The sequence below is a fragment of the Brachyistius frenatus genome, unplaced genomic scaffold, assembly GCF_029030835.1.
Source record: "Brachyistius frenatus isolate BFR_SWC_R1_liver_20210118 unplaced genomic scaffold, ASM2903083v1 Contig_3, whole genome shotgun sequence".
Classification (NCBI taxonomy): Eukaryota; Metazoa; Chordata; class Actinopteri; family Embiotocidae; genus Brachyistius; species Brachyistius frenatus.
In genome coordinates, this window is record NW_027210602.1 from 1,095,072 (window position 1) to 1,119,668 (window position 24,597).

The 24,597-nt window shown below is 42.2% G+C and overlaps 1 protein-coding gene and 1 long non-coding RNA gene across 5 annotated transcripts; both read right to left on the reverse strand.

Moving 5' to 3' along the window:
• Positions 1–441: 441 nt before the first annotated feature.
• On the reverse strand, positions 442–21,084 carry sec31a (SEC31 homolog A, COPII coat complex component). Of its 4 annotated transcripts, none has more exons than XM_069701625.1 (28): positions 20,864–21,084; positions 18,054–18,141; positions 17,295–17,418; positions 17,008–17,206; positions 16,824–16,919; positions 16,301–16,441; positions 16,080–16,222; positions 15,532–15,631; positions 14,301–14,462; positions 13,321–13,473; positions 12,992–13,222; positions 12,829–12,903; positions 12,675–12,716; positions 11,847–12,167; positions 11,030–11,252; positions 10,368–10,546; positions 10,075–10,201; positions 9,821–9,966; positions 9,216–9,389; positions 8,850–9,116; positions 8,077–8,181; positions 7,158–7,269; positions 5,898–6,272; positions 5,146–5,201; positions 4,161–4,406; positions 2,927–3,046; positions 2,762–2,833; positions 442–1,838 (listed from the first exon to the last, which is right to left on the reverse strand). In XM_069701625.1, exons 2-28 carry the CDS (start codon positions 18,130–18,132, stop codon positions 1,659–1,661), a joined length of 4,248 nt encoding a protein of 1,415 aa, XP_069557726.1. In that variant the 5' UTR covers positions 18,133–18,141; positions 20,864–21,084; the 3' UTR covers positions 442–1,658. The 4 variants fall into 4 exon arrangements, with proteins under 4 accessions (XP_069557726.1, XP_069557716.1, XP_069557735.1 ...); XM_069701615.1 differs by having other exon boundaries at positions 4,161–4,409; XM_069701634.1 differs by lacking the exon at positions 8,077–8,181 and having other exon boundaries at positions 4,161–4,409.
• A 1,072-nt stretch (positions 21,085–22,156) lies between these two features.
• LOC138625691 (uncharacterized) lies at positions 22,157–23,224 on the reverse strand. The gene is made up of 3 exons (XR_011311246.1): positions 22,928–23,224; positions 22,485–22,541; positions 22,157–22,282 (listed from the first exon to the last, which is right to left on the reverse strand). It is a non-coding gene; the product is annotated as an uncharacterized lncRNA (long non-coding RNA).
• Between the last annotated feature and the right edge of the window lie 1,373 nt (positions 23,225–24,597).

Consider the following 24,597-nt stretch of genomic DNA (forward strand, 5'->3'; position numbering starts at 1 on the left):
CTTATTAATTATTTGTTTGAAAATGAACACCATTAAAGAATGTTATTTTTTGTCCCTTTCATATATATATTTTTTTAATCATTATTAGTTGTTTATATTGTGCTCATGTGCTGTTTATTTCTAAATAACCACAATCTAAGTGACATAAAAAAAAAACTGGGTGTTCCAGTTTACTATGAATCTGTGTGTTTCACTTGGAGGCATCAACGGCTCATCAGCAAACACCTCGAGGGTCCAAACACGTTTCATCTGCAGCGACGTTACATTTGAAAAGATTTGACTTTTGATGCCATGCAGAGAAAAACGTAAAGATTTATAATGTGTTTAACAACATTCTGTCATCGACGTACTCCTTCACTCAGCTGCAAGATATTCTGCCGGTTCAGCATCTGATCGTCTTAGTTAATAATTATAAAAGAAAATAAATCACCGCAGCACCACTTAGTAAATAAATACTATTTATTGAAAATATTGCATGTAGTCAATCTAAAACAAAGACTTGTTTTCTTTTATTAACAACGTAAAGTGAGGTCGACCGCCCTCATCGTCGTTGGAATGAAAATCAAGTACAAGTCTCGTCCAGTTTTGCTCTCTGAGGTCCGACTAATTAACACGTAATCACACTCCGACTGCTAGCGTTTGTTGAAGCATGCACTCTTTAAAATTCCATAAACGCACCGCCGCTGTGTGAGAAGTCCGTCGCACTCCGCTGAGCAGCGTGATTACACTGATAAAAAAAAAAAAGAAGGAAAAATTAAAATTAAACAACATTAAAATCCTGAAGGTACGTTGGTCCGATGTGTTTGCAGCGACACCAGTGGTGAAAGTAAGTCAGTGAAGGCAGTTTAGAGGAAAAACAAAGAGTGAAATTATGCATTAAAAAAAAAAGATTAATCTTACTTAAAATGCGCGTTTAGAGGGAACACGGGTCCGACTTCAGTTCATCCGATTGTGCTGCAGCTCGACTGCAGAACTCATGCAAGCAACGATGCACATTTATGTACAAATAAAGCCTTACTTTGCACTTTTAGGAAGAATATATTCCACATATTTGTGGATTATTAAGAGATCTCAGTGTTTTGCTCTAGTGTACAAAAAAAATACTGTAAAGATGAACAAGCTGATATTTATTAATCTACGTGTTGTTTGCATGAATTATGAGCTGAAAGCATGCATCAGGAGAGTAACTGTATCCTTTAAAATGACTACTTTTAATTTAATCATGTAGAAATGCCCTTAAAAGTCCACGTTTTCATTCCTGATTCATATGTATTTCTTTACAAATCTGCTGAAACTGTAACTTCCTTCTACTTTGGTGATTTATTGTTTTTAATCATAGACTTGTTGCATATTTAGTAAACTCTCACATAAATCAACATGTCTACGTGTGAGTTAAAGGAGTGGTATGTTGAACGCAGCCCTTTATTTGGCTCCGTGTTTACTTTCACCACTGAGTGCGACTGGCAGCATGGCTTGTGTTTGACTTGTGTTAGCAGAACAAAAAAATGGCACTAAGACGAAGTTATCGGTGTTTTGCCGATCCTCGTCTCCCCGTGACACGAGCGGCCGACGTTTTAACGTTTCTGACGCTCGGTTCGACCCACCTCCTCCCTCCCCCCGCCCCCCGCGGAAGGTCGGTCGGGACCTTTTCTGCCTCCTCAGACTCCGAGCTTGTTGGCTTGCGTGAGCACCACCTTGAGGACGGGCATGAAGGCCGACGTCTCGCTGAAGTTGCTGCTGCTGACGATGTGCGTGTGGATGTTGAGGCCCTCCGTGTAGGACCGGCACTCGATGCTCCGGGCGATGTTGTGGAGTCCTCCGACGATGGCGGGAGAGAGCTGCGGAGGAGAGGAAGCGGAGGAAGTTTTTCGTTTGGATTTGAAATACACACAAAGTAGCAGCTTAATGTGGAATAACACTGCGAGGGTCGACTTGAGTCTTCGCCGACCAAATCCCGTTAGTGCGACTTGTGCCGACGTCCTTTAGCAGCGTTATCTTTGCTGCTGCACACGACCACCAACACCGTTCCTTCTCCACCAAATCTGATATTAAAATAATTTCGAACAGGAACTATGAACAAATTACATTCATGGAAATAAGAGGGAAGATGCTTTGTACCAGAAGGAAGGAGGAAACAATAAGACCTAAACCGTTTGTTGTCTTTTCCACATTGAATCCAAGTGATTTTTCAAAGTCTGGACGGTAAATAAAAAACAACAAGTGAAATTTGTTTGCAAATCGGATCCAAACCACATTTCACGGTGGTTTAAAATGTGATTTCAGACATCTGATTAGAAATAATCAGATTTATCTGCAGACTGAAAAATAAAAAGCCTCGTTTTGGAAAGTTAGAATCTCCCGAGCTGAACGAAGCTCCGCAGCAGCAAAATTAAATATTTTATTCAGTAAAAGGACATCTGAACACAGAATTATTATTATTTTATATTTCACAGAGACGATACTGTCGTAATTTCCTGTGCAGGACCTTCAGAGCATGTTTGTAAAGTGACCTATTAGATTTTAAGACAGTCCTTCCTGTCTGAGACTGACATGAATCTGACCAATAAAAGAAAATGATAATGAAGAGAAAATCACTACATTCAAATAGTCTGAGGCTTCTACGAATTCCTAATCTGTCTAAAATCAGCTGTTATATTTCCAAACATTGCACCTCTTTTTAACGTCAGCGTGATGGCTGATGTAAGAACTCCAATGCGAAAGTCCCATTGGAAAACGTTTGTTTTAAAGACTCCACCCTCACCGTCTGCTCTCGGAGTTTGTCGTAGAGCACCTCCAGACGTTTGTTGGCGTCGTCGAGCTTCCTCTTCGTTTGCTGTGAGAAGAGGAAAGGACACGCCGTCACAGACCTTGGGGTTGTCGCTCTGTCGCGAACGTCACCGTTAAAATCGTTGTCATGGCGACTCACCGGGTCGATGGCGACAGCCAAACACTTCTGGATGAGCCCCTCGAACGTGGTCTTCAGGACCAGGTGCTCGTCGGGGATCGGCTTCTTCGTGATCTTCTCAGCAGGGATGGACTGCAGAGGCTGCGGGGGTTTGATATTTAATGAAAACATAATGACGCACAGACAAGAAACATTAACAGGATTTAGACGAGGGAGATTGAAAATCAGCAGAAGCACCCTGACATGATATGAATGATTTTAAACACTTCGTGATCAGCTGATTTGTTACGTTTATTTTAACTGCAAATTATATCTGCAGAGAAAAACTTCAACACAAGTTTTCAGTCTGTTCATTTCACTTCAGTCATTTTTATCGCAGTAAAATTGTCATAAATGCTGCATGCAACTGGCAAATTTGTTTATTTATTTATAAAAATGACATATATATTGATCCTTGGAATCTGTAATATTGATAAAATATTATTAAACAAAATAGTTAAGCAGAGTTAAAGATACTTTTTTTTTTAGCATTTAAAAGTCTTAAAGTGGAAAAAGCGTTTAAATATTGATATTTTTAATACAGATATCCAACAACTGTATATTTATATCCAACGGTTTGTTAACAGTATAAAACAATTTCTACATACTTTTGAATCTATATATAATAAATGCAGATATTTATACACTATTTGCATTTGAATAATGTGAAATTAAAGCTAAATCCAGTCTTTTTTTTTTAAATGTTTTTTTAAACTTCAGTTTGCTTCTTCTCTTTGTTTGAGGGCACCATTAAATGAATGAATTATTCTGTAATATGAGTGTTTTCATAGCAAAAACAGAAGTTTCTCAGCTCTTCTGTCAACTACAGGAGCACATACTTATTAAATGACTCTGTCCTGCAAACTGTTTTCACCGGAAGAGTTCAGAAAATAAAATGCTTTCAAGCTTTTAGTCTTATTTTAGTAAAGTTGATGGTTGGTGTTATAAAAGTCTAATTTTAAACAGAAATGTTAGAAGTCTGTAAAGAACCTGTTTTTCTCTTTTAAAAACAGTCTGCTGAGCACCTGTCTGATGAAAGAGTGCGCAAAATGAATAAATATAAATGGGAAATGTGCAACCAAAATTCAAAAGAACAAAATTAGGACAATATTTATATATTATATATTATAACATTTCCTCTGAGATTAAAGTCTGTTTCCCTCTGATTTGTCTTTATATCTCATCTTTATCGTTCCTCTCAGTCAGAACCATGTACCTGGATCAGATCTCCGGTCGGGGCCCCCGGTGCTCCCTCCATGCTGGTGTTGGGCATCGCGGGGTTCATGAGTGGAGGGGAGAGCTGCTGCTGGTGCATGCCTGAGTAGGGGACCTGGGCACCGTGCTGGCCCTGGACCCCGGCCTGAGGGGGGCCTGAGGAGACGGGCTGGGCCTGAGGTTCAGCGCCCAGTGGGGTCATGATGGGAGCGGTGATGGGGGCTGGAGGGGTGTAGTTCTGAGGAAGCTGCTGAAAGGAGACAAAGATGTTCTGTTGAAAACATGAAACACCTGAAACCTGGATGGAAAAGTTAGACGTGTAAACCAATCATCAACCAGCATTGACGTCACCTGCTGGTTTGTGAACGTTATGAACCCTCCAGTTCAGATTTGATCTGATTGGAAACCTGACAATACTACATCCCGTCCACCGATAGCTGTAACCTGACTGCACCACAGGCCTGTCAATTAAACAGACATACCCCCAAAAACACGTCTTTTTGAATCTTATTTTCTAATTAATGACGGATTATTTTCAGATGGACTTCCAGAAAATTAATAAGAAGGAGTGACTTTAGCTAACGACACTGAGATAACTGGCGGAGACATTTTATTGACTTTGTATTTGATGAGAGAATTTGAATGGGAGTCTATGGAGACGGAGGCTTTTTGGAGCCAACCTCTAGTGGCACTCGGTGGTATTGCAGCTTCAGGCTCTCCTGCATCGACCTCATTTTTCAGACCTGGAAGCTACGAACACTTTTATATACAGTCTGTGGTTAAAACACATCTTTTAACTGAAGCCATGCGGAGAATTGGACTGTGAAATTTCTAACCTGCCAGAAATCCAACTGATGGTTTAATCAGTTATTTAAACACAGTAACTACTTCAAACTGCACGGTAAACAATGTCAGAAATGTGGCTCCATTATAAATTTCGTCAAGGCTTTAAAAACAGACTTCAGAGACAAACTTTTAGGACTTACCTTCTTTTTCGATGCTCGGTTCAGAGCCGGAGGGTCGTTCCAGCCGTTCTGAGGTCCTGCACAGAAAACAGAACCTGATCAGTCTGTTCTGAATATTTATCAAATTTAACCCCCCAATATTTTCCAAACAATCCCGTAAAAGGTTTGTAACACACTGTAATATATTTGTAAGCTATAGAGACATTTTAATTGTTTAATAGTGTACAGGAGCTTCATTATTGACTAACACATTAATAAACATTCATATCATTACAGCTACATTACACTGTGTTATAAACCTTTTATTATATATTCATATGCTGCTTGTAAATGCTAATTAGGGGCACAAATCAAGTAAAGTGTTAATTCGAGTTTGATTTATTAAGCAGATAATCAAACCAATTAAAAGTTTTCAGTTGTTGTTATTTTGATTTAGTAATTTTGTGTGTTAAAGATCGATGTAATCTTTATTGTAGCTTTACGGCGACATCAAATACCAACAAATTAAACGTGCAAATCTCTTCCAGAAAAGTGTCAGATAAATGATTTAAGCTGATTTCTGTTATTTTTTTAAAATAAATTATATGCTGTTATTTATATTTCTGTCTCTTATATTTCCTGTCAGGTGATGCCTGGACTCTGCAGATCATTATATTATCATCATATTATAAGCTGTTGTTATTGTGAGTAAACAGGAAGCCGGCCCTGCCTTGGAGCCATGCAGACCTGTTCTCTGGCCGGGACCGGTTCGGAGGCGGGGTCAAGGTGTGTACCTGAGACTCCGCATGGTGGAGGAGGAGGCATATACGACACAGGAGATCCCGGACCGCCATGCTGGAAAGATGCTCCGGAGGACGGAGGAGCGGGAAAGGAGGAAGAGGAGGAGGAGGAGGGGAAGAAGAGAGGATGGGAAGAAGAGGAGGGGGAGGAGGAGGACAGGCACTGACACACGGGTAGATAGAGAGGAGGTGCCGGCTGAGACGTGTACTGAGACAGGAAGCCGGGGGGTTGAGGAAGGGGGGAGGGCTCTGCAGCAGCAGGATGAGGAGAATAAGGATGTGGAGCAGAGGAGGAGGAGTACTGAAGAGTCTGATAGATCGGCCCCGTCCCCCCAGCTCCAGGAGGGTACTGGTGGACCTGGGGGTATGCTGGGAGTCACACAGGAAGCTCTGTTAGTGAAGAACTGCCGAGTCATGCAACAGGACATGCTACAAATGTTGAGCTTGAGAGGTGAACATACTGAACATCATCATCCGTTAGTGACTAAAATAATAAAGACAGATCCAGTATCACAAACATTTCAAAAACAGAAATGCTTGTTGGTATTTTAAAAGAAGAGAAGAAGGTGTGTTTCAGGTGTCGTGTACCACTTCCTGTTTACAACCCTGTCTCCTGTAAATAACAGGTACATCGCTGCTGCCGGGACGACGACATCAAACTGCACTGAAGTCATTTAAAAGAACGTCAACCAGACCGGTTTGGTTCTTTTGGGCTGGTGTGAAAATCATCTCTTATAGAAATGAATATATATAAAACCTGAGCAGAAATTATAGGAAAGAACACTTCTTATGGGCTACTTCGACTATTTTTAAAGGCGACAATTTGTCAAAATGTAAACAAATAGAGTTTATAAAACCTCCCCGTGGTGGATATTAAAGCTAAAAAAAAAAAATTTTTTTTTTTTTTTTTAAAAAGCGAGTCCATCCGAGTCGGTAACAACAGAGGAAGAGGAGCTTAAAAAAAAAAAAAGCTGATTTAATGAGCATTTACTGTGATTAGTTTTTAAAAATAAAGTAATATATTTTGTTGATTTTATAAAAAAAATACAAGTTTTCTATTTGTTGGAAATGTTGGAATTTCCGTCGTGTTTTGAGAGTCATTTTAAAGATGTGAGTAAAAACAAATGAATCGTACATAAAAGTCATTTCTAGGAGACAGGGTTGCTTGATGAAAGCGTTTCCTACATTCTCTTGTTTCTCTGTTTCTAAACCAACAAGTCAAAGTTTTCCTTCAGAGTCCGACAGGAGACTCACGCTGGTACTGATGGGAGTACATGTAGGCCGGAGTAGTGGAGGAGGAGGGAAGAGGAGGAGGTGCGGCCGAGCCCGACGCTGGCATCCCGAACATCGGGTTGGAAGGGTCCACCTGAACAAAACAGGAAGACGGAATCTGAAGTCACCTTTTCAAAATAAAAGACGGACAGCTGATAAACGAAGCTCAGGTGCTGCAGTGAAATGAGCCGTCACAAATGAAGACACTGCAGTTCAGTTGTGTTTTAGAAGTGAGAGAACAGGACGCAGTTAGATTGACAGTGTGAAGAGTGAGATGTGGAGTCAGGCTGTAAGTTCAGGGCGCTCCGATCAATCGAGTGCTGATCGTGATTAAAACGATGTCAGCTGTAAAAAGTTTGATCGGCGGGATCAGAGGAAGCCGGTCACGTGATGTAAAACTCTGCATGCAGCTAACATGGCTTCATTGGTCTGACAGCACATCCAGGTGTCTGAAAAAGGTTTTATTTTACTTGTAAATAAGAAAAGGATCAACAGAAAAATGCTTAAGAAGTCATCTTTGAGAGGCATAAATGACCTCTTTCTCGCTCTAATATCCTGCTACTGGCTTTGTATTTCAGGAGAGAAGTTGAATAAATGAATGCAAAACAATCTTCAAACATTCCCGATCGGAGCAGCCTTACTGTAAATCACGTAAATTATCAGGATATAGGAGAAGCAAATGAAGGACTGAGTGAAGATGCATCGCAGGAGGAAACTGGGTGTAAACAGGAAGTGGCGCTGGACGAAGGCGTCACACAGTTTGGGATGAAAACAGCGGTTTATTTTGAAGTGCGATGTGTGTATGTGTGTGTGTGTGTGTGTGTGTGTGTGTGTGTGTGTGTGTGTGTGTGTGTGTGTGTGTGTGTGTGTGTGTGTGTGTGTGTGTGTGGACGTCGGATACCTGCTGGTCTGAGGTGCTGCCTACTTGAAGAGGAGGAGGAGGGACATTGGGGAGGGCTGTGGGAGTTTGGTTACTCCAGGAGGTTACGGTGGAGGCAGCCCTCACCTGAAGCACACAGAGACACACGGCACTGAGCAATGATGGAGGGATGGGAGGAGGAGGTGGGGGGGAGGGGGGTTAGGGGGGCACACCAAAACAACACCACAACAACAAGAGAGGACTACGTGAGAGCCGAGGTTCAAATTACAAGAGCAGAAATGCCCTGAAAGAGACTTTTAAACACTGTAAATAAAACTCTGCTGCCGTCACCGTGGCAACAAACTCTGGGAAACAGCTTGTCATTTAAACTCCGGCTGCGATGGAAATCTACTCGATGGAAAGGGCAACAACACAACAGAAAAACTGCAGCGAGCGCGTTTATATTTCCTCCAGAATCGCGCAGCCTTGTGAGTGAGTGTGGAGATGATGTCAGTGTTTTTAGACCAGTCTGCCGTCAGGTTTAATAAACTTAATATCCAACTGTAATAAGTTTCCACATACAAACCGTATGAGAGTTGTGAATATGTACGTTTTAAACATTTTTCTGGCGTTAGATGTGAGTGAAATGACTTTGATTTTTGTCTGGTTTATACGTTTTATATCCCAAAAATCAGTCAATAAAATAATAAAAAGCAGAAATATTATAAATAATCATGCCGAAAAAGGACGTGAAACGCGCCTCATATGAAGTGGATGAGTGTGATGCGGTGCGGTGGAGACTCGGTGGAACATACCGGCTGGTAATACTGCGGCGGTGCAGAGGTGGAGGCGGGCGTTGGCATGGCGACCGGGGGTGCTGCGGTGCGCTGAAGCACCATGGCGGGCTGGACCGGGGTGTACGGGTGTCTCGGCAGGCCGGGGCCACGCTGAGCGTGAGTCTGAGCGGCGGGAAGCTGAGACGGAGCTCTCTGGGTTGTAGTTGTAGCTGCAGGAGCCGCCGCCGCCGCCGCCTGCTGCCCAAGAGCCCGATTGAGGCGGTCACGGAGCTGCTGCACGGAAACCTGGAGGGACAAAAGTCAAAGTAACAGATGGACTTTAGTATTCTGCCTCAAAAAACACGAAGCTACGTCTGAGCGCCCGGCTGCGGGTGTGTTACGTACCTGGTCGGTGTTGTCGGGCAGGTAGGTGATGGCGGTGGACAGGCTGCCCTGCGAGGCCAGCAGGTTGGCGTACTGACTCATCTTCTCGGCCAGGAGGATGCCGATGGCGGCGGGGCCGGAGTGCTGGGTCTGCTCCACGGCACGCCGCAGCACCACCACCTTCTCCACCAGGTCCTGAAGGGCCGGGAACAACACTTTGTCAACGGCTGAGGTCTAGTTTGGTCTGAACTTAAGAAGCAGGTTGTGAAGGGATCCTCTGAGCACGGTCCGGGCCAAAAGAGGTGGTCTCGGTACCGATCAAACTGACCCGCGGTTTGTTTCATTTGCAGTGTGAAAACGCTTTTTAGAATTGTTCGGAATTTAGGAAGAATTACAGGAAATTGAGGCACAAAAGCAAATACCAAAAAAAAAGTAACGTTTACAACCCAGGATGAGTCATGGCACATGATTTATGAATATTCAAATAGTCATTAAGATATAAAAAAAAAATTATTAGTATATATATAACAATTGTTCTTCCTTATTTCCTGTTTTTAATTACCTTACAACAAAAACAAATGAGTTATAGCAGATTGAAGATGCAGAACTTGAGTCACTATACACACCTGCAGGGACAGGGGACAGTGTCCGTCCTGCGCTCTGGTCCAGCAGGACACCAGCTTCTCCACGTTGCCAGCACAGATGTAACACAGACAGGCTTGTGACTGCAGCTGAGCTTCATCTGCAGCCTCCAGTCTTCCCCCGAGGAGGTCTAACGAGGAGAAAAGTTTAGTTCAGACTTGGTTTAGTTCTAATAAATTTTTTTTTTTTTAAAAACGACACACAGATGTCCCACACAACGACATGCATGTGAACGCACCACAGAGAGAGGAGAACTCCTCGGGCCGAGCGTAGGTCATGACGGCGGCCAGAGCCTCCCTCCAGTTCTGCAGGTCGCACGTCTTCAGGATGTCGTGCCAGTCTTTCATCACCACGGCGCTGATCAGCTGCAGGACAGAAAATACACGGTGACATCATCGGTAACAAACTCTCCGTTAAAAAAACACGGTGACATTATCGATAACAAATTCTCCGTTAAAAAACACGGTGACATCATCGATGATAACAACCCCCCCCCCTCCCCAACCCACTATCCCCCTTTTCGGTTGTTACCTTGGTTATCTTGCTGTGTGTTTTCGTGAAATACGTCCTCTGGGTTTTCTCTAAGAGCTCCGCCCCTCCGGCGATGGCCAGGATGATGCTGTCTGCCATTCGGTTGTCATGGAGACAGAGCTCCACGGCTCCCTCGAAGTCTCCGGTCAGCAGGGCCTGCGTGATCAGCCCGTCCACGTCTATAAAGAGTGTATTTTAAAGAGTATCTCAGATTTTTCCTGCATACCGAGCTGCTCGTCCTTCTTCTACTCAGCGTGAAATTCATTTAACAATGTTACAATGTGACAAAGTTTTTTTTTAAATCTGACAGATAGAAACATGCCAACACCAACAAATAGGATCAGGATTGTCTGTGTGTAAAACATTTTTAGGATTTTGTTTTGTCTTTTTAACATCCACAGCAGATCCCGTCTTATTTCTCGGCTGCATCCGGCCGTCTGTGTCTATAAAACTTTACGAAGAGTAAAATGCTGTCTGGTACGATGAGTTAAATCACTGAGGAGAACAACCACCACCATCACCACCACCATCACCACCATCACCACCACCACCATCACCACCACCACCACCACCACCACCATCATCACCCACACCACCACCACTGTACTGTTAATCCTGTCTGAATGGAGCTTAATCTCATGAAACATTGTTGGATTTGTTACCTTGACTGATGCTCAGACTGACGCCTTCTGCAGGGGTTGGAACTGGAGCTCGGACCTGGATTGGATCTAGGATGTGGACTGTATCTGGGACCTGGACTAGATCTGGGACCTGGACCTGATCTGGGACCTCCACTGGAGCTGGAACCTCGACTGGATCTGGGATCTGGACCGGATCTGGGGTCTCAGTCGGACTGGGCTCCTCCTCCGCCGGTGCTGCCGTCTTCTGAAACACCACAGAAACGTCATAAAGCTTCATGTTTTCTCCACCCTCCATGTGTTGCAGGATAATCACAGATTTTTTTTAGCGAAGCGAGAAGCTACAGCCACGCTCGCGTTCTTTACGGCTGTACTTAGTTACAATGAGGTTTTGAGCTAAACATTCTCACAATTACACTAAAAACGTCAGGGATTCCATTATAAAGCACCCGAGCCGTTTTTGACCTTTAAACACCAAAATCTTATCAGGTAATCGTTGTTACTAAGTGAATATTTTTGCCAAATTTGAACAAATTCTTGATACATTGCGTTCACAAGAACAGGACGGACAGATGAGGGGAACATGAGGTCACACTGACTTTGAACTTTGACCGCCAAAATCTAATCAGTTCATTCTTGGTGTCAATTGAATGTTTTCGCTTTTAATAATTGTTTTAGTGTCTTCTGATTGTAACTTTAAAGCTGTGTGGTCACTCCTACATTACATGTCTAATGTCTTATCTGATGTCTAATGAACTGATAAACTTTGACCTCACCTCACCTGTGTGAGTTCACAGGGATGTTAACAGCCTCGATAACAGTGACAATGTTTAAGTTATACCTCCTCCAAGGGGATCTCCTCCTCTTCCTCCTCTTGCTTCTCCTCCTCCTCCTCCTCCTCCTCCTTTTCCTGCTTCTCCTCCTCCTCTGGGGGAACCTGGTCCACGTCTGGATCCGGTTCTCTCTCAGGAGCGTCTTCTGGTTCCGGAGCCGGATCCTCGGCCTCTGGTTCGGGAGTGGAGCTCAGGTCCAGAGCGGCTGCAGGCTGCAGGTTTGCAGCAGCGATCATGTCGAAGGCTGCCTCTGGAGTGTCGATGAGTGGAGCCAGATGGAGGTGGAGGTCCGCTGGAGGCTGCAAGGCGTCTGGAGGAGGAACCTCCACCTGAGGGAAGATGGGACAATATGACGATAACGGCATCTGGAAATGAAATTCAGGACGAGGCTACAGGTTTGTGGAATGAAGAGGGTTTCAGTTTTTAATTTAAGTGTGTCAGTTTAATACATCAATAGTAGTTTTATAAACTATATCTGTCTTTTCTCTTGAAATGTAGATTTTCCTGCATGTTTGCCTTCGTTAGCAGCTGCAGTAAATAAGCGCATGTTAACTGAAGTGATTGTTGACGAGCGGGAAGAAGATAAAACCGCTCAGGAAAGACCCAGATAGAAAAATACTGCAGGGAGAAAATTACAGTTTGATAAATGGGAACAAAAATTTTAACTAAACCATGAAATTCCAGAATTTCACCCAGTAACGATAAAATCCCAACTTTAATGTCTGTTTACAATTCCCTGATATTCCGGATATTCCATGATCACCACAGGGAACCCTGTTGGATGTTTGTCATGTTCATAAAACCCTGAAGATGCTCTTCAAAATGAACAGACTTACCTTTGGAGGTTCAGCCAGCTTTTCTTCAAGTGCTGCAGAAATCTGAGAACAAACAAATTGACACGCTTATCACAATCTAAGATGAAAATCAGTCAGTAAAAGTATTTACTGTAATATATTCTGAGCCAGTACATCTATAATATCACCCAGTCACCTTCAAGGCGAGCTCCTCTTTGTTGTAGCCCAGTAGTTCCAGGTACTTGCTGCGGATGTTGCTTTCAAAATTAGCCTGAAAACACAGAATATTCACCAGTCAGCATCGTCTTAAAAAAAAAAAAATTCATTTCCAGATTTTTCCACCAACAGTTCTCGCTGACCTTAAGGAAAGACCAAACGGTCTTCTCAAACTCGTTTCCCGCTGCTTCGATCTTCCCCTGGCAGAAGTCCACGAAGCCGCCCGAACACAGCGTGGCCTGCAGCTGATCGGAGCGCTGCAGGAAAGCGGTTTCCGTGACGACCTGGCTAAGGTGCACCACGTGGGAGGAGGGTTGCTGCGGCTGCTGAGGGTTCGGCTTCGTGTTCTCCAGAGACACCAGCTTCCCTCCGAACTGGGAGGAAGCAAAAGCAAAGAGACTGAGAATGTTTCAGTGGCTAAAAAAAAAAAAAAAAAAAATCCCTGTACATGTGATGAAAGGTGAAGACTCACAGCGAACGAGGCTCCGACGGGTCGGCGGATCCACTTGGGCGGCTTCTTCAGCGGGTTGACGACAGCCGGAGGGGCGGGAGTCTGAGGCAGCTGCAGCTGAGGCAGCGTCTGTCCGGTTCCAAAAGGATCCATGTTCCCGAAAGAGTTGCTAATCTGCAGCGGAGACGGACAGAACCGAGTCAGACACAAACTGAGATCTGTCCAAACCCATGAAGATGTTGAACTCACTGTGACCTTTGACCTCCAAAATCTAAACACTTCATTGCTGAGCCAATGTGAATAGTTTCCCAAATTCCCTCCAGGCGTCTCCCACAAAATTGCTTTCATAGGCACGGGTTAATGTGAGGTGACAGCGACCTTTGACCTTTAAACATAAAAATCGTAGCAGGTCATTGTTGGCACCAAGTCAATGTTTTTGCCAAATGTAAACAAATTCCCGAGGCATTCTTGGTAAATTACGTTCTCAAGATGAGGGAAACAAGGAGTCACAGTGGCTTTGAACTTTGACCTTTAAACCCCGAAATCTTATCAGGTCATCATCCGTACCAAGTGAATGTTTTTGCCAAGTTTGAACAAATGCCCTCGAGGCGTTCTTGGTATATCACGTTCACGAGAACGGGACGGACAGATGAAGGGAACGTTAGATCACGGTGACTTTGACCTTTGACCACCAAACTCTAACCGGTCCATCCTTGAGGCCGGGGTGAACGATTGTGCCACATATGAAGAAATTCCATCCAGGCGTTCCCGACATATCATGCTCACGTGAGTGTGTCGAATTAGGGTCACGGTGTCTTTGACCTTTAACCTTTGCCCTCCAAATTCCAATCAGTTCAGCCTTGGTATCGACTGAATGTTTTTTTGCCAAGTTTGACCAAATTCAGATCAGCTGAGTTTTATCTTCGTAGCCTGCCCCAGCTAATGCTATGCTAACAGTTTACAGCAGACACAGACGTTTGTTTTTGGAGAGTCTGTCTCACCTGGTCGGCGTGTCTCTGGCTCTGCGCCTGGCTGCTGCCTCCCATGATGGAGTAGATGTCAATGTGTCCGCCGAAGCTGGCGGCCGACAGCACCGCCGGGTTTCTGGGGCACCACTGGATGTCGAAGCACCACTGGCTGCTGGTGGGCAGCTCGTACAGCACCTGGAGGTCACAGCACGTCAGTTACTGACGATCGGGAGGTAATTTCGTGATGCACACGCAGCAGGAGGAAGCTATGACCGTCGCGAGGAAATGTTCCGAGTGTCGTCTCTTGACCAACATCAGCACCTCAGTTCCACACGTTAACGTGACCGCTGGTACGCAAACGTTTGTGATTTCACCGCGGACCTGAAACTGGAGCAGAGAAACATCAGAAAAATCTTCAACACGCCTGCTTACAGCCAAGTGTTCCTGAGCCCATGCAGTGATTTCCACGACAGAAACTCAGGTGTTCTGAGTGACATTCCCGTTTCGAGAGGGGGCGGAGCTTCACCGTCCAAGACAGAAGAAGGCGCGTCAGGTCAGGAGACACCAGGTGGGATTTCTTTGACGTTGACGGTGGTTGTGTCACCGTGAATTCGTCCCCCAGAGTCAGACTGTCAACACAGAGTTCTACTGGGACCTTCTGAGACCTCTGAGGGTTGTTGGTGTTGTTAGCTTTTTGGTAACTTAGGTTTAGCTGGTTTCGAGCTAAATTTGTTTTGTTAGCTTGATGTAAGCTACTTGTTAGTGTTGTTAACTTGAGTTTAGTTGTTTTTTTTTGCAAAATTAGTTGGTTGTTAGTTGTTTGTTGAGCTGATTTTGTTGTTGTTGAGAAATTAGCTGGTTGTTTACTTGAGTCTAGCTGGGTTTTTAGTGAAAGTAGCTGTTTGTTAGCTTTGTTAGCTGGTTGTCAGACTGTCAACACGTAATTCTGCTGGGACCTTCTGAAGCGTCCGTTATGGTTTGGACTTCTCTTCTGCTTCGTAGTCTTCAGCTCAGTCTGGGTTTTGTGCCCTGATTAGTTTCACCTGTCCCTCGTTGTCCTTGCCTCCCTGCTGTATGCCCTCTGTGTGCTCTTCTTCCCTCTTTGTCAGTTTGTTTCAGTTACCTGCCCATTACTGTATCCATTACGACACTTGGGTTCTCCAACATGGGAACTCAGGTGCTGATGTTGATCAAGAGACTCCGGCTCCGTTCATGTGCATCAGTCTCTGAGACTTTCTGACTCTCCTACATATAACCGTTGTACCTCGGCTGTGTTCGGGTTCCAACACAGAATCCTGTTGTCCTTCCCGCAGCTCAGAAGCAGCTCAGGATCAGCCAGGCTCCAGGCGATGGCCAGGACACCCCTGAGAGTAAAGAACAGGACATTACATCTTAATACGCCAGACAATTGTTAACCATAAGGCTGATAACATTGTATATTTTTCATATTGTCAAAAACGATGCACTTCACATTACTTTCTGACTTATAGCACTAAAAATCCAGAGTCCACCGCTTCCTATTGTAATCATAAGTCTTTAATAGCAGCATAAATATGTATCTTTATTTAATGAAACACACAAACAGGAGGAAACTGTGTATTTTTTGTGACTATTTTTAGCAGCAGATCAACACTTTGCTGTTATAATGGGAATTTTCTAGCAGCAGCTCTCACTGCACAGTCACATGCGCAGTATTCACAGTTGGTTTTGGTGTTTTTCTGGGATTCATTATCAATTTGAAAAATATAAAATATCAACAGTCTGATCTTTTATGATCGCAGAGAAAAGCCGATAACAGCGTTCTGTGTTTACCGTGTGTGATGCTCTAAGATCTTGAACGGAGAGGTAGCGAAACGTAAGTCCCACATCTGGATGACGGGCATGCGGTCGTCCTCCGAGGACACGACCAGCTGAGTGGCCACCTCCGGGTTCCAGGCCAACCCGGAGCAGTGCATCTAAAAAAAAACAGACACATTCATGAAACTGGAGCAGAAGGACTGCGAGAAAACGTGTTCGCCTCGTCGCCGACGTACTCGGTTGCTGTGGTCGCTGACTTTGATGATGAGGTCGTTCTTGCGGAGGTCCCACACCGAGGCTCGGCCGCTCGGGGAGGCGGAGGCCAGGATGTGCTGCACCTGTCTGTTCCAGGAGACGCAGCTGATGTCCTCCAGAGGCTTCGAGACACAAACAGGAGCTTTTATAATAACTGTTATTTACAAATGAGTTGATAGGAAAAAAACGACTGCTCGGTGTTTAAAAAAGAGGCATTATCACTTAATTATGGAGACAGTGGACATTTTAACAGCGTAAGTCACTGAACACTGTTGAACACTGAAAATAAATGTAAAAGGGCATAAATAGAGTTCTATTGGAGGTTTCTTCCTGTTAAAAGGGAGTTTTTCCTTCCCATTGTTTGAGGTTTTTTTTCCCTCCTATCTTACGTTCCTCTGTATAATATTGTAAAGTACTGTTGGAAGGACTTTAATGTGTTAAGAGTCCTGAAATAACCTGTGTTGTGATTTGGAGCTGTACAAGTACAATTTAGTAAAAACCTACCTGTGTTTTAGGTCCTGGTGTCATCGGAGAACCGAAGTTATTCATATCCCAGATATAAATCTCGGACTCGTTCCCACCTGACGCGACCAGGTTTGTCTGCGGGAGAACAGGCAGAATGAATCACTGCATGCGAGTTTCAAACAGATATAATGTGTTAAAAGTCTCAAAGTGAAACTGGTCGCACTTGGAAAGGGTTGACGTCGAGCGCTCGGACCGGCCCCGTGTGCAGGTCGCTCTCGGCAACGATCGCGTCGCTCTCTCCGGCCATGATCTTCGCCGGGTCGTAGAGGATGACGTTCCCGTTCTCGCCTCCTGCGATGAGGACGCCCGACGGGTGGCCCTGGGCGTCCATGCCGTACGGACCCCACACCAGCTTGTGGTATCTGCGGAGGACAGACGGTAAGTGTGAGATAAACGTCCGTAATGAAAAAGGAAACGTGCGCTGAGGAGTTTTTTTTTTTTTTTTTGTACCTGTGAGCGGAGGAGAAGCTGCCGCAGGGCTTCATGTCCAGAGACGGCTCGGATAAATCCAGCTCGAAGAACTCCAACGAGGCATTGGTGCTGAAGGAGGCGTCCAGCTGCTGCGCTGACGTTCCTGCAGACACAGAGCAACGAAACCTTTTTTTAGTTTGGAGCTGCAATGATCATCAATCTAACAGTCAGGCAACGATTCTGATAATCAATGAAGTCCATTTTTAATCAAATCCGCAGAAAAAAAAAAAGGTTCTGAAAGCCGCAGGTTTTCCTTTAAATTAAACGGTATGTCTTTGAATTTCTGATAAAAATAAAAACAAACATTTAAAAGACATTGTGAAAGATATTTATCATGATTTTCTGATGTTTTACAAACCAAACCATTAATTAATTAACCTTGAAAATGATCAGCAGATTAACTGGCAAAATTATTAACCGTTAATTTCAGCGCTCCTTTTAATAGCTGCGTTATGTGGCTGTAATAACAAACAATAAATGCACAAACAAATTAAACATGATGTGAACTCGTCACCAGTGAACGCATTTATCAATACTTGACACTTGAGGATGCTTTAAAAATCGTACTGTGTGACTCAGCATTCTTCTCCTGGTATCAAATATACTCAAAGCACGAAATGTGACCCAGCATATTTTTCAAGCCGACCAATAAGACGCAAACGATGACAAAAAAACAAATAATATCCTGTCAGTGAGACTGAAAGCAGCAGCGGGGTGTCGCTCGCTGGGCGCTCCTACCTGTCGCCAGGTAGATGGGGTGGTGCTGAGAGGGACTCCAGCTCTGGATGGCTGTGCGGTTGATCTCTTTCAGTTTCATCCTGGAGAACTGAAGAGAAGAATCATGCACAAATTCACCGTAACATCACCATGTTCAATCACCTTATTTGCACTACCTTTGACCGTTGCACTGTTGTTTAATTTAATTGGTATATACTGTACATTTTTAGATGTTTAGATTTTACCACCTCTGTTTTTATTCTGTCAATTTTATTGCGTTTACTCTGTCTGTTTCTAACCTATGCTGCTGCAGTGAAACATCTATCTATCTATCTATCTATCTATCTATCTATCTATCTATCTATCTATCTATCTATCTATCTATCTATCTATCTATCTATCTATCTATCTAAATTACTAAAGATAACTGAGAATTGAATTGATTTTAATAATTAAAAAAAGAGCTTATACCGGTGGTTTCACATCAGATTTATGCATTAAGGAATATTTTTGCATTCTTTAAGTGAGTCTTAAAACAATACTTGCACATACATGGGCAGAGACAGAGTTTTGAGATGCTGTATTGGTTCCTGCCGTCCATACTGGCTATAAAAGGATGTGATTATAATCTACATTTATTTAGCATGAAATGCTCTCGTCGCGTTTCCTCTCCTTGTTGAGTACGGCGGTGGGAAAGTTAAAAAAAAGAAAAAGAAAAACGACTGCTTATTTTCATTCATTTCTCTTCATTTAAATTTCTGCCTGCCAACACACACTCACACAAACAGAGCTGTTGTAACAACTGTGTTATGATATCAGACAGAGACCAGGCAGTCCTGCACTTGCAGTGATAAAGTTATCAATTGACTCCTGTATTGTACATAATAGAAATGCTGTTAGGAGCTAAATACAAGCGTAATAGAGATGTCTCCGGCTTTCTCTCACTCATATTGACAGCATTGAATGAGTAACATACTTGTCATTGGAGGGCATGCAAATAAATTAAGTTTGGTAGTCCTCAGACTAGCAGTGACGAACAAAATAAAAGGTTGGATAAAAATAAGACAAAAACATTAAGATGAAAACAAGGTAGAACCTTGACAATCAACAATAAGGAAAAACGTAAACAATAGCAGTTTTATAAGCAGATGAAATAAAAAAAATAAAAGGTGGCAGCAGTTTTAAAGTGCAAAAACAGCACGTGGAAATTTTGATGACTGCACAATTGTATACACATATGGATGAGTGCACACTTTAATTTGTGACGGCACAACATGCGTTTTAATATGCATTTAAAGTTGCACTTATTTCACATTAAAAACAGCAACTCTATGCAATAAAAGTGGCTCCAAAATCCTGTAAATGCGCCAATTTATCAGACTTCTTAGAGTCCCTGCACTGTCAGTAACAGAAACTGTTGGTCTGCATCAGTGTCAGCTTTAAAAGAGTGAATCTGCCCTTTAAATGCAGGAGGAGGGAGAGCGTGCAGCAGCTTCATACACATGTAATTACGGTTTTATTCCCACTTTGTGTGGTGCATTTTCCTCCATTCAGCCCGCTGGCCGTGATTAATCCAGTAGTTACGGAGTGACAGACGAAGGCCTGCTGTGACTGGCACTGATTATCAGAGCTGTGCTGGGGGAAGGACACCTTAAATGTAACATCCCATAAAAAAAATTAAAAATTAAAAAAAACATCCGTAATTTTAGAGGCCTGTGGTTTACAGTAGACAACAAAAGTACAAGCTAGCAGCACGCTAACAGCTGATTGACCCACTCAAAGCCGCACAGCGTGAAGCCACGACGCTGAAGTTAGCTTCTCATTCGTAGCTTCCGCGCAGGCGCTTAAGGGGAAAATTAAGGGAAAACGAGTCTCCGGTTTTTGCGCTTCTCAATGCTGCTAAAGTGTTATTATACATTTCATATAAAGACTTATCTTTGTCTGGAGCCCAATTTTAAATCTGTTAAAAAAAAAAAAAAACTTGATTATATTTGTGACAATGTAAAAAAAAAAAATCTTAGACCTGGTCCAGATCTAAAACCGCTACACTTAAATGAGTTAAAACCAGGACTAGATTATCAAAGAGAGGCTCGTGATTCTTTTAAGCAGAGTTTCTGATTTGTGAAACATTTATACAAGTTGTAAAAATGCTTTAAAAAAAAAAAAAAGGGATATTTCACCGTTTTTTTCCCTCATCTGCCACACGAGACCTGGTCCAGATCCAAAACCACTAAATTTAGACATCTTAAACCTGGATTATATTATCATAAAGAGGTTATAGATTATTTAATACAATGTTGTTGTTTTTAAATATTCTGAAAACAGTTTGTAAAAGTAAATAATAGGACATTTCACTGGTTTGTCTAACTATACCCGTTTTAGTCCTGACCAGGTCTAATATGGTCTGAGGAAAAAAAAGAAGTGAAATGTCCTCTTTTTTTTGCATTATCACAAGTAGATGAAATGTTTCAAAGATTTGAAAGTACTTTAAAGAATAAAATAAAATAAAAAAAGGAGAATCAGTAACTCAGAGAGCTTTAAGTCAGGTTGTCCCTTAACTTCCCCCTTAAGTACCGAGACTCGGAAGCCACGAATGAGAAGCTAACTTCAGCCCTCGTCAAGGAGTCTCAGTAGTAAAAGAAACGCAGAAAACACTCGTGTCACTTTTCGTGTCCGCTCATAAAGACACGGTCCAGCTCGTCCCGTGAGGCTACACGGAGGGGAGGGGGGGGACATAACGCCCTTTAGCCTGCTAGCTGTCCGTGTGCCGGAGGGGAGACGCTCGCAGAGACCCGCACACGGATCTTATTACTTCTCCAAAAGCGGCTTACCTTCTCTTTTTCCTTTGCTGCTTCTCACATGAACGCGCACATGAAAGAGGTGACAAAAACACAAAACGCCGTCCGCGCGCGCGCAAGTTGGACTCTTTTTCGGTTCCGCTCGAGGATTAACGGCCGTGAAAGCAGAAGAAGAGACTACCGGGTCCCGGCTGCGGACTCAAGACAAGATATCCACGTCCCCACTGGTCTCCATCAACGTGGCACTAAGCAACAGTGTCCTCCTCCCACGAAGAAGAACAACGGCTTCCGGGGAAAGAACCTCCCTCCCTCTCCCCTTCTCAAGTTCTTTTCCTAGGACGGGGAAGGCTTCAGGCTGAGCAGGGCGTCTCGTGCCTTCGCCGTCCTAGGCAGAAAACATCGACCCCTTCCTACTTCCTGCTGACTATGCTAACGTTATATTTTCATAATAAATCCTGAAAATCGACGAAAGAAGAAAACATTTTGGACATTATACATTCAGATATTCATTATGGAAATTATGTGTTGAATTTGTTCTTAATATATTTTTTGATACTCTATTACAAAATAATTAGCATTTAGGTAAAAAAATATCAATATCAAAATAAACTAAGAGTCCCAGAAGTAAAAGTATATATATATATATATATATATATAACTGCCAATTTGAGAATGATGAGCTGGAAGGTTGGAAGATATACTTTAAATTGTTTTGCAATATATCAACACTATATTAAGAAACTAACAATTACTCAACTGTCACATTCAAGTATTTACACTTTCTGCCATTTACCTTTTGAGGGGATATCTACAGGCCAGCCCATCAATATGGTACATAATTAAAAGTACAATATTATCATTATAAATTATTATTTAATTATGCGGGAAATTTTGGCTGTTAATATTGATGCCTCATGGCAAAAACTGATTTTTAGTTTTGTAGCAGGTTGAGGTGGTTAATTTTGTCCAGTGGCTGACAAATTAGGGGTCAGGCCCCTCCAAAGGGTCACAATATAAATCTAAAGGGTCATGAGGAGAGAAAACCAGTTTTGCTACAATTTTCTATTCATAACTCCAAATAAAGAGGATAAAGCAGCATCAAATATTCAATTAAGGTACCTCAATTTTGCACTTGAGTAAATGTCATTAGTTTCTTTCCACCTCTGCTGCCCAATTCTGATGATAAAGGGAGTGAAAGGATGAATAAATGGAACTGCAAATTTCTATTCTATTCATTCCACTGTAATGTTAAGGTCAAAGCACATGTAATTAGCGAGAAGTATCAATGTACAAAAGATTTTTTTTTAAATGAAGGAAACCCACACACATTACTTTTCTGATTTTTTTTTTTGTATTTATTTAGCAAAGAATTTACAGTAAAAAGACAAAGCAGTCAAGTTGTAATTTCAGATCTGTCAATACACCAGTTGAACTCACGTCAGCAGGTGGACTCTGAAAGAAAAATATAAATTTTAATCTGACTGTTAGAATCAACAGAAATAAAGCTTTATTTTGGAAAATGAATGCCAAAACCCTCAGTCGAAAGCTCGTGTTTAATCTCCCCCAGACATGTGAATGGGTCAGATGGGTAGTGATTGATATAATCATTGGGATGGCCATTCACTTTTCTACATGACAAAACTGCAATACATACATGCATGCACGTCAGGTCCACGTGGCTCGTTTCACTGGATCCCCTTCTTCAACTGATCTGTCAGAACGAGATATTCACATTTTAAAATGTTGACGACCAACACAAGTCTTGGAGCATTTTTGTAGGTTTGATATATTTCTTAACCGGATTACTCAACACAACTCAATCTTTAGGGTTATAAAATGTACGCCGATTGGATTAGTGGTTTCTTAGATTTAAGAAAATGCCTTGACAAGTGATCTACCGGTTACAAATCCTAACAAATATGGCAGGTTTTTACAAAAAATAGCACATTTTGAATAGGCGATTCCGGTGACGCGCGCCACACGCTGGAACAAGTTGACTTTTTCTGACCACGTGCTCTGGTGGTGGGAACGTCGCGTCTACTACACATTAACACTACAAATAAAAACAAAAACGACTTTTATTTAAAACATACTTACCGAAATAATTAAAAAGGCCCGCACGTGTACAAACAGTTTCACCATACGTTACTATACGAAACCACGTGTCAAAATCATGCTCAAATAAAAAAAAATTAAAAAGTGAGCTCGCTAGTTAACGATACCGGCTAGATTATATAAAAAAATTTTTTTTAAAAAGTGGAGTTTTAAACCCTTTTGGGAGAAAAATGTAATTGTTCCGTTCTCAAAGACTCACATACTCCCGTACTCCTCCAGCACGTTACTGACTCTCAACTACACGAACCTCTACGTAACCGCTTCCTTTAGTCCACTCTGTTCGCGTTTACCGCCCCCTGCTGCGTTGGATGTACTACTGCTGCCTGATTAGTGAAGCAGACTGGGCATGCGCGATGACGTATTTTAGAGGAGAACTCCACAACAGTTCTCCACAAGTCTGTAAGGGCACAGCGAGTACTAGTACATATTATGTGGAAAAAAAAAAAACACCTGTAGCAGCTACATTCGCCCCTATACAAATACAGAAATACCTGGATCTCTGTAGGCTGTCGGGTTGCATTGTGGGTAATGTAGGCACCAGTTTTTTTTTTTGACAAGTATGTGTGAAATAAAATGAGGATAACTCTGGTTCTGCTGCTTCGATTTTGATCATTTTTGTTTTAAACTGTCCATCACGAGTCCAGCCTTGTTAACGAGGCCACTTGCAGATTCTGAATTCCCTTTTTTTTTTTTTTTTTTTTTTTTTTGGGGGGGGGGGGGTTACCAAAATATATATTAACCAAAATTGTAGTTGCAAACAGTTCAATTGAAATGTTGCACTTAATTTCTTCATTTATGGTTTAAATTTTAGACTATTGTGTATTTTAAAATATCAATAATATTCCCAGTTTATAATATTTACTACTAACTGCTGTGGCACTATGAGACAATGGGAGTGAACCATGAAAGTAAAGTAATAGATGAACAAATAAAAAAATAAAAAAACACTATGACATTAATCTGAGGAGAGGTGCAGATTCAGGTGATGATTACATGATTACCAAACAGTCACATTATACATTGTAAAAAATATTGATTATACATGACTATTTATATAGTCATTGTAAATGAAAAGGTGAAATAATGTTTATATTAAAGCCATACAAACACATGTTCACCTTTCAAAAGCAGTATTATGGTTTCATCACTATTTATTATGCGAGAGCTCGTGAAATATTGGATTCAGCTGCAGCCACGATGATGAACAGCTGCTAACAGAAGACATGTATCTGGATACTGAATGTCTTGTTGAGGAGGAATGTTTTGTTTTTGTTTTTTTAAATAATCTAACGTTCAATCAGGAGCACTCAATTTAAATAAAGTTGGGTGGAAGAAATGAACTACACTGGTTAATGTAAACTAAAAATAGGTCATTGAGACTTTAAAATTTTATTTTTTTTGCATATTCTGACCTAATATTAAGAGTTAATGCTCATAACACTCAAACAATCTTCAAAGAGAATTTAGAGCTTGAAAGAACTCAAAAAAAAAAAAAAATGGTGAGACAAACAGACTGATATTTGTGCCGAAGTGAGTGGGGAGAAAGAAGTTTACATTCATTGTTTCTGAGAAAGATGTATTTTGTGTATCCCACAAACTTCATCTTCATCATAAAACATTTGCAGAGATAAGTTTTTGAAGAATTTGAATAC